General features: G+C 46.1%; 1 protein-coding gene across 3 annotated transcripts; it reads left to right on the top strand.

The window, feature by feature from the left end:
• The first annotated feature begins 1,494 nt into the window (after window positions 1-1,494).
• Window positions 1,495-8,142, top strand: TAC1 (tachykinin precursor 1). Of its 3 annotated transcripts, XM_063420905.1 has the most exons (6): window positions 1,495-1,636; window positions 2,302-2,439; window positions 2,555-2,651; window positions 3,256-3,279; window positions 4,926-4,979; window positions 7,157-8,140. In XM_063420905.1, the coding sequence occupies exons 2-6, from the start codon at window positions 2,317-2,319 to the stop codon at window positions 7,204-7,206; spliced, it is 348 nt and encodes a 115-aa protein (XP_063276975.1). In that variant the 5' UTR covers window positions 1,495-1,636; window positions 2,302-2,316; the 3' UTR covers window positions 7,207-8,140. The 3 variants fall into 3 exon arrangements, with proteins under 3 accessions (XP_063276975.1, XP_063276969.1, XP_063276978.1); XM_063420899.1 differs by lacking the exon at window positions 1,495-1,636 and having other exon boundaries at window positions 1,730-2,439; window positions 7,157-8,139; XM_063420908.1 differs by lacking the exons at window positions 1,495-1,636; window positions 4,926-4,979 and having other exon boundaries at window positions 1,730-2,439; window positions 7,157-8,142.
• The last annotated feature ends 1,415 nt before the right edge of the window (window positions 8,143-9,557 follow it).

The raw sequence follows: 9,557 nt of genomic DNA, 5'->3' as shown, positions 1-9,557 counted from the left end.
ACTATAGTAAACAGAAACAAAATAATAAATGAAACCACAAAAAAACCCCCAATTTTTCTTCAACAGACTTCAAACTTCACACATCAAAGGAAATGCTGCAAAGCTGCAGCATGAGAATCTGATGGTTTGGGTTTCCAGAGTAGATAAACACTGTAGTTTCTGCCAGCTTGTTGATAGTCAGAATGAGGAGCATTCTCACCACCCATGCTCAAGGTCTCCACAGAGGTGCCCACTGCAGGTGCTTGGGCTGCCTGAAGCCCCTTCTCCAAAACACTCTTTCTCAACCACACTCTCAAGCAGTCCACGACGACCAGAGTGACCCTCAGCTCACTGGGTCACAATCTTTCTTTTTTAAGTGCAATCTTATAGACAAAGTGCAGACACCCTCAGAACCTGAGTCTCATGCCTGATTGTGTTCTGGGGAGTGCTTTGGGTTCTCATGAACACTTCTTGTTAACAGGGAGGCCTGATATTAATCATGCCTTTATTTGGAGAAGTTTCTGAGTCTCCCTTGGATCCACAGTTATATGCCAATGAACAGTCCTTAGAGAGAAGGTTTACCACTTAACCTTAATGGAAGCATCTTGGAGCAGGCAAAGTGGTGATGCCAAGGAACTCCTGAGCATCCCGTTCTTTATCAAAGGAAACATTGGTAATTCCTGCTAAACTCTGTCCAGACTGCCTGTTTTAGGCTTATATCGTGGGGGCTGAGGGACCACCAAGCCTAACTGAGAAGCCTCATACACAATGGACCTTGGAGAAATAAGATGGGGTAACCCTGAAAGAGATGATAACCTAAACAATTACCTGAGCCGAATGCCAGCAGCAGCTCAAAGCTGTCACAGGGGAAGGACGCGGGCAGGGATGTGCTGCCGGAGACTGGCTCAGTACTCTATCCAGAGCAGGCGTTCGCCTTTTACAGCAACCAGCCCAGCTGGCCCTTTCCCGGCAGCGGCAGTGTCTCTGCAGGCACACACACACACCCTGGACCCGGGGTGCCCGCGCCCCAAGCCGGCATCCACCCGGTCAGGCCCTGCTCAGCTTCGTGCATCCCTCACTTTTAATCCCGGTGCGCTGGGGCTACCTGAGCAGCGGCATGGGGGAGTCAGACCCGACACAAGGAGCTGCCCCGGCACGGGAGGCTGCCCCTCTGCCGGGCTCCCTTCCCGCTGGCTCCGGGCCCCTGCCCGCTGCTCTCCCTCCCGGCGGTGCCGCTGGCAGCGGACAGCAGCTCCCCGTGCCCTGGGGGAGCGGGGTGGCGTGGCAGAGGCGAAAAGCGGCACCTGCACCCTTACATCCGCACCTGCATCCCGCATCCACATCCACACCTTCACCCCGTCCGCCGGCGGGACGGCCCCGAGGGCGCGGAGCTGCGGCGGGGCAGCGGGGGGAGCCGCCCGGCCCCGCGCACCGCCTGGCCCGGGCAGAGCCCAGAGGCGCCGCCGGAGAGGGGGGCGGGGGCTGCTCGCCGGGGCGGGGGCTGGCACGGGGCTGGGACGATAAAACCTGGGGTAATTGCGTTTAGGCAAATGAGGCTGCCTGGGCCCTCCCCGTCTCCAGGTATATAAAGTGGCGAGCGCTCCCGCGGCCGGCCAATGCGCTCGGAGAGCAGCGCCCGCCCTCCCCGCTGCAGACGGTGCGTGCGCTGCGGGAGCCCGGGCGGCCGTGCCCGTGGGCGAGGGGAACGGGGTGGTGAGGGGGTGTGCGGGGGTACTTCTTTGTCCCGGTCTGCATGTGTGTGCCTCTCTGGGGGTGCCTATATGTGTTCGTGGGTCTGGTTGTGCCAGCGTGTTTCTGTGCCTGTCCTGATGTGTCTGTCTGGATGTGCAAAGGGGTGAGTGTGGACCTCTGGGCACACGTGTCTCTGTGTTTGTGTGTATGTGAGTCCCTACGTGGGTGTGAGCACTTCAGGTGTGCAGCTCTTTGTAGGAGTTTGTAAGCTGATGCATGAGTACCTGGACGTGTGTGTGAGGGGGATGCATTTGGCTGCGTGTGTATATTTGGGAAGGTGTGAATCCTGGGTGTGCACAGACGTGTGAGGGTGCGTTCATGTCTTCCCCTGTACGTGCGTGTGTGAAGGGGCACCGCTGGCTGTGTGTGTCTGTGTAACGGGTGTGGGTGTGTGTCTGTCCATGGGGTCTGCAGCACTCGGGGTGGGGGTGCCGCCGTAACTCGGCGCCTGTGGGGCTGTCCGTGCCAGGGAGGGCAGCGTGTCCCCGGCTGTGCCCGCACGGCCGTGCCGGTGCCGCGGGGCTGTGCGCTCCCGCCCCGCCTGCCCGGCCCCAGCCTCTGTCCCCGCAGCACGTCGAGGCGGCGATGAGGCTCCCGCTGGCTTTCGCCGTGCTCCTCCTGGCCTCGTCGCAGGCGTTGGGCGAGGAGATGGGAACAGCCGACGACCTCAGCTACTGGTCCGACTGGTCCGACAGCGACCAGGCGAAGGTGAGCCCCGGGGGAGCGGGGGACAAGGGGCCGGGGACTCGGTGCCAGGCACTGCCCCGGGCCGGACCGAACCGAACCGGGGCCGCACTGAGCGCCGCCCGCTGTCGCCCCGCAGGAGGAGCTGCCGCTACCCCTGGAGCATTTCCTGCAGAGGATGGCCCGGAGACCCCGGCCCCAGCAGTTCTTCGGCCTCATGGGCAAGCGGGATGCCGGTGAGCGGGGCGGGGGCTGCCTGCTGCTCACGCCTCTTCTCCCACTGCCTGCCCAAACCGTACACGGTTGTCCCTCGGGATTACTACATCTGCTTCATAGGCTGCCAGGAGGGTACTTTGGGTTTAGGGTTTTTTTTTTTGTTTGGTTGTTTAAGTTTTATATGAGATAAATTCAATGACTGTAAAAGAGAGGGCTTTAAAATGTTTAATGTGTACCTGCTACAGCACATAAATCCCAGTAAGGGATAACATGATAATTTATAGGTCAGCATGCATGCCATTGAATCCTTGAAGTGTGGTAATTGGTTGAGTATACAATTATTGTCACATTTTCTACCTGTTTACTGAACCAAGAATTGATCTAAGAAATTTGAGCTAAACTAGTTGAAACACTCTGGGTTAAGCTGAAACAAGTTTTCTAGTCTCTTCAAAGAGAAATGCAGTTTAAAACCATCACCCTAATTTCCTTAAGTAGAATATGGGTAGGTTAGTCTTTGTATTTGATTTTTCAAGGCATTGCAGTAGCATCATATGTATATGCCAGTCCTTTTTTAACAACTCTTTTTGTCTTTTTTTTTCCTCTTTCCATTCCTCCTCCAAACAGGATATGGCCAGATCTCTCACAAAAGTAAGTTAAAAAAATACAAATATTTTAAGTAACCAATAGAAGATATTCAAATAGAGGATAGTGTATTTGACAGGTTATTTAGAAGGTGACTGGTTTCAGCTAGGGACTGGCAGCCCCACTGGTGGAGAAATGATCTGTTAAAGAATTGAAACCTCCCCTTCAGTGCCACCGTGAGCCTGTATCTCATCTGAGCTGCAGCAAGCTTGGAGACTTCAATCCATATTAATGTGCGGATGTTGCAGCTCTCTCTTATTTCCCAAGGGGGGGATTCTGTAAGCCTTTCTCGTTGGCAAGGCAGGCTTACTGCCAGACTCTGAGAGGAGCAATTAAGATGGCAAAATCTGGAAAATTAGAATGCTGAATTCCCAAGTCCCCAGGAATGCTTTCATGGGAGCGCCCGTGTCCTCACATGTGCAATACTGAACCTGCTCTCAGCATCATTTGAGAACCAGACCCCTGCTGACAGGAGGGGCTGATTGATGATGTGCTGCCCTATGAAGAGCCATATCTTGCCCCAATTATAAATGTGCCTTGCTCTGCTTCTGTGTAACACCAAGCAGGAGGTGGTATCAGCACTGAGGTGTTAGCTTGCTCTGCATAGTAGTAGTTTTATTATCTAAAATTATTTCATGATGTTTAAAGGGAAACTGGAAGATTTTTGTTAAGTAAACATGATTTTATATTGTGTGAAACTTCCTCTGTCCACAGAGGCCAACAACTGTGCCAGTGTTCTATTGTCCACAAGATGTTTTCTCTAGGGTTTATTTGGAAGGCCAAATAAAGAGTCTGATACAAAGCTCATGCCAAGTTACCAGCTGACTAAAGTAAAAAATCATAGTTTTCTGAAACTGTTTCAGTTTGAATTAATACATGTGAGGTCTGAGTGTCTTGCTTTGTGTATGAATTCACCAAGCAAAATTCTTTCCAGAGAGAAACTTCTATGTTTGTCTCAAAAGCCAGTTCTTAGATAAAGAGCAGTTCTTTTTCATTCCTTATCTGAAACTATAGCTACTGCTATAACCTGCTATGTACTGTAGGCCTAAAGTTGGAGTAATTCATCCTCTACACTTCCATTGTCTTGAGAATTACTAATGGGACAGGAAGGTAATACCTGAATTTATAAATATTCCAAAAATAGAGCCAGACTGTCTAGCTCAGACATGTCCAGACATAGAGTCCCATTGGCTTTCTCTCCAGTAAGAGCTCCACCTGACCTGTGAGGGAGGATTTTCTTCCACATTACAGAAATAAAACAACAGGTAGAAGAAATGCATCACACAGATGCAGGTTACACCAAGACACTGCCTTCTTGTGCATTTGCTCAGATCTGTAGGAATTGTACTGGAAGACAAATTAGATACTGTTAGTGGCTATTGTTTTTCTATTATTCTTAAAAGAAACCCCAAAACCAAAGGTCTATCTAAGCTAATGAGAAAATGTCCACTAAATGGCCTGTGCCTTGGTCTATCCTGTTTAGTCTGATTAGTCAGACTGCTGTTCTCTCTCTGTTGTCTGAGAGTGATGTGAACAACTGGTCTGTGATAGAGACAATTTTGGACCCTGTCTTCTTTCCTTGCAAGAACCTGTTATTTTAAAAGCTTGCCTGGTTAAAATGTATTAAAACACCCCTAAATATATTTTTTCAGGGCATAAAACAGACTCCTTTGTTGGACTTATGGGCAAAAGATCTTTAAATTCTGGTATGTATTTGACTAAATCTGATACTTGGTGATATACAGCCTCTTCATTCCGTTGCCTCTTTGTTTTCTCCCAGCGGATGGAAGAAGCAGTTTTCATGTAGTGTAGATCCAGAGTTCTCTGAAAAAGAATCAAGATTTTCTTTGTTACCCAAGATATTTCAGAGTTCACTTTGCTTCAAAGCTTGAAATGACCAGGCTGGTCTGAGCTGCAGGCAAGCCCAGGCAGAATTCTCCAGAGCACATTCATTACTACCCTGTCCTTTCATGTTCTGCTAGTACCCAAAGTCTAATAAAAAAAAAAAACCCTAAATTTTACCGATATGTCAAGAAAATTTTGGACGCTGAAAATGCAAGGGTTGTTTAACTTGTGGTCTACATCCAGATCTCATAAGGTAAAGGGATATCTTCTCTGGAGATCCTTATTCCTAATACTTGGAGTAGAAGGTGAAAGAGCAGAACTGTGCCGTTAACACCATCTCTTTCAGCTTTTGACTTCATCTAAAGCATTTTAAACTCTGAATGGACACTGTGAATTTATTTTGCCATAGCATCCACACAGGACAGAATTCTCCTGTCCCCTCATGTGCAGAACCTCAGTAGGAAACTGGAGATTCCCCATAGCTCTACCTTCCTTCCCTGTGTTATAGGGCTGTACTGAGGAAATCCCTCACTGTGAACCGGAAAGTATCAGTTGATCCTCCAGGATAAGAATTTAAAAAAAATTAAAAAATCTAATACGTATTTCATGTCTCTAAAACAGTTCTCACTGTTTTGTTAAATGGATGATAAAAGTTAAATTACTAGCTGACACCTTTATATTACATGGATACATGCTGTGATCTATGTTCTGCAATTATGATTGTCAGTAACTTTCATTTTCAATTAAACCCCTTTCAAGAGTAGTAATATCACTGTCTGCATTATTTTGCAAATTGCTATGTATCACGAATAATTTTGTACAATTTTCTGAGGTGGCAATAGCTATTAAATGCATAATACCTGTAAATATATCTGCTATCACAAAAGTAAATAGCCTGTAAGTAATAAATTTGGTTTGGTTTCCACTGGGATTACATTTACATTAATATGAGAATGTAAAATACAGAAAAATGTTTTTAAAAAATGCAAAGATTTTATTGCTCTAATTTCAAAATTGCTAGTCTAGTCAGGATATTGTTATGTGTTATTGCTAACAAAGGGGAATAATGATGTTTTACTCTGTTGGGCTATGTAACACCTGCCTGACAGGTAAAACTAGAATTCACAGCTTTTCTGTCTGATTCCTTGGAGGGGAAATGGTAAGAAGCCTTTTCTGCTCCACTAGAGGAGAAGATAGGTCCTAAGGACTGTATAATCAAAGCAAAATCAGGAATAGCAAGTGTTAGGACTTCCCTCACTTCTCCCTTTTGGAAGATATTTAACTGGGCAGGACCTTTACCCCATGCTGTGGTTTTCTTCTGCAAAGGGCCCTGAGCTCCCTGGTAAAGGGCAGGAGCTCAGCTGAGCCTCTGAGTGTGGGCATGACGCTGATTTACAGCCTCAGGTGCCAAGCAGGGTAAGGGGATGCTGATGTCCCAGGCCCTGGTTTGGGGACAGCCTTGTTCAAGAAGGGCTCTCTGGATTTCACTTTTTTTTTAAATGAGCAAGAAGGAGAGATCTACCACTACTAAACAAAAAATGTTACTTAAGACTATTTTAGCCTGGAGCTTGTCAGCATGGTAGTCTGAGTACATCTGAGGAGCTTGGCTCTTGCTGTAGAGTACAGTAAAATCATTCCTGTGTGCAGGGAGAGTTTCAAAGAGCTGGGTGCAAAGGAATGAAGGTGATATGTCTGTGCAGAAACCTTCTACCACAAATTGACCTGAATGCTTAGATCCCATCAGTCAGATGAATTGCTGGGAGGTAAAGGGGCTCTGAGTTAATGGTGCTTCAAGTAGCTCAGCAGACTAGAGGCAGAAGACACTGCTCAGACCTTCAGCCTTCTGGAGGAGAGTTGTAGTCTGAGAGGTAAAACCAAATCAAAGCAGCTCAGGCATGGGCCACGAGCCCTGGTCTCTGTTCCAAACACGCCGCTGGCGTCTGGTGGTGCCAGCTGGCTGCAGGTCTGACACTTCTCGTGCTTGCTGGTGTTTATGCAAGGCTGTAACTTGTGCTTCAATCTACTTCATTTTTTGCAGGGTCCTCTGAAGGCAGCATAGCACAGAATTATGAACGGAGGCGTAAATGAGACATCCCCATGTGTTATTTATTAAACTCCATTTGTTCTAATGGTCAATGCAGTGTAATATAAACTAACCACTGTATGAAATAATTATTTATTTAATAACTGAAGGGGTTTGGTTTTTTGAGTTGTACATTCAATAAAATTATTATTTTTCATATTGTGGCAGTGACATGTGTTGTGTAGGTGTGTTGTGGTTCTGAAAGGACCAGCAACCCTGGTGATGTCTCACAACAAAGCACATTGTTTGATATAACCTACGAAGTTGTTTACTAAACAAGCAAGTATTCTTTTGTTCATTGAAAGCAAGTCTATCAGCTTCACAGCTAGTGCAGAACAGAACTGATGTTCAGTCTAGTGCCTCAATTTGTTTTCATGGTTTATAATGTACTGTAATTTCTGTATCAAAAAATATATTTGTATCATTACAGCATGTTTTATGTTCTGTGATTATGTATCAATATATTTTAAAAAGGGGGGGTAAAGCTTGAATGGGAATCCAAGGTCTTCATTTCATAGTCTGGAATTTTATGATAGTAACATTTTAAATAAAAACTTCTCTGGGGCTTTTGCAACATACTTCCTTTGATGATAGTGATGGAGTTATTTCCCATGTTGGTCTGAAACAAGATTTGGATCCAAGCAACAGTGGTCTGAGACTGGAAAAGAATATTAAATTATTTTCTTTCTTGCAGGGAGGCTGTAAGCCTCCTCATCTGTGTTTGGTGAATGTTTAAGGGATTTGTTACTGAAGACAGGAGTTCCTGGGATAGCTCCAGGTCACACAAGGTGCCATTTTTTTAAACCTGATGAAAATCATGAAGCATGCTAACTGAATGGAAGGAGCATGATGTATTCCCAGCTCCAAGGGGAATAATTTGCTGTGGAATTAATCCAGTTTTGTAGGCTTATTTGAAAACCAAGCTCTTAATAAATTTTATCCCTCAGACTCACAATAAAAACACCTGTGGGCATGAATCCATGCAATATAAAAGAAGTGACTGTAATTATTTTTTTAATTAAAATATCTGATTGTTATATATCCAGGATAATCCTGAAACGCTACATCCATTTCCCACAGAATTCAGTGAAGAGGAGAAGCTGACTGCTAATCTAGCAGCATTGCACAAGCACTGTGGAAATCATGTTGAGTAATGCTCAATGAAGGGTAGAAAGAAAAACTTTAAAATGCTGTTACCTGTGCCTGGAGGATCCCAGTGCTCACAGTCTATGTGTGCTGAATTGTGAGAGACAGAGTGGAAAGGAAAAGCCCCACCATTCACTCTCTGCAGCCTGCACATCACAAAAACCTTCCCACAGAAGAAACTAGGCCAAGCCCACAAATATATATGGACTTTCAGTGTTTGAAAGACAGCACAGGTACTAAATAACAGCACCCAGTAATCAGAAAGGAGTGAATTTTCTAGAGAAAGCATAGAATGGTTTGGGTTGGAAGGCACTTTTAGAGATCGTCTAGTCCCACCACATGCCATGGACAGGGAAACCTTTCACGAGACCAATTTGCTGAGAGCTTCAACCAAATTAACACTGAACACTTCCAGGAATGGGGTATCCACAATTTCTCTAGGCAACATGCTGCAGAGTCTCACCACCCTCATTGTAAAGAATTCCTTCCTTAAAAAAAATCTAGGACTACCCTCTTTCAATTTAAATATTTGATCAGCTTCATGCCCATCCTCTATAGTTGCTCCAACAAATCTATGTTCTTCCTGTGCTGGGGAACCCAGGGCTGGATGCAGGTGGGGTCTCATCAAAGCAGAGTAGCAGGACAGGATCCCCTTCCTCTCCCTGCAGCCTGCCCTGCTTTTGGTGCAGCCTAGGATGTGCTGTCTTTCTGGGCTGTGAGCATGGGTCATGTTGAGTTGTTTACCCACAAAGAGCCTCCAGTCCTTTTCCTCAGGGCTGCTCTCCATCCATTCCCTGCCCAGCCTGTGTTTGTTCTTGGGATTGCCCTGAGCCAGGTGTGGGACCTTAACTTGGCCTTGCTGAACCTCATGAAATTCACATATATTCACTCCTCACACCAGTCAAAGTTCTTCTGGGTGGCATTCCTTCCCTCAAGTATGTCAGTGGCATTAACACAATTTACTCTAGAAGGAAAGGCTGAACCTCTCTCACCAAAATAGTCTTGTTTTACATGTCAGTCTGTTGAGTGATTTCAATCTGGCATTTGAAACACCTCGTTTTAATTTCTGGTGGCAAAATAATGCCAGATTAACGCTAATTTGGGTTTTGAACAATAAGTTTCAAACTGGCATTGATTTATATGTTTGTATGGACATCTATTCCAAGCTGGAAATAAAGCAAACACGCAAAATGGTGTAGCCTGGAATGTT

This window comes from Prinia subflava, chromosome 1 (assembly GCF_021018805.1).
Source record: "Prinia subflava isolate CZ2003 ecotype Zambia chromosome 1, Cam_Psub_1.2, whole genome shotgun sequence".
NCBI classification, from domain to species: domain Eukaryota; kingdom Metazoa; phylum Chordata; class Aves; order Passeriformes; family Cisticolidae; genus Prinia; species Prinia subflava.
This window is presented reverse-complemented; position numbering and strand designations above follow the sequence as displayed.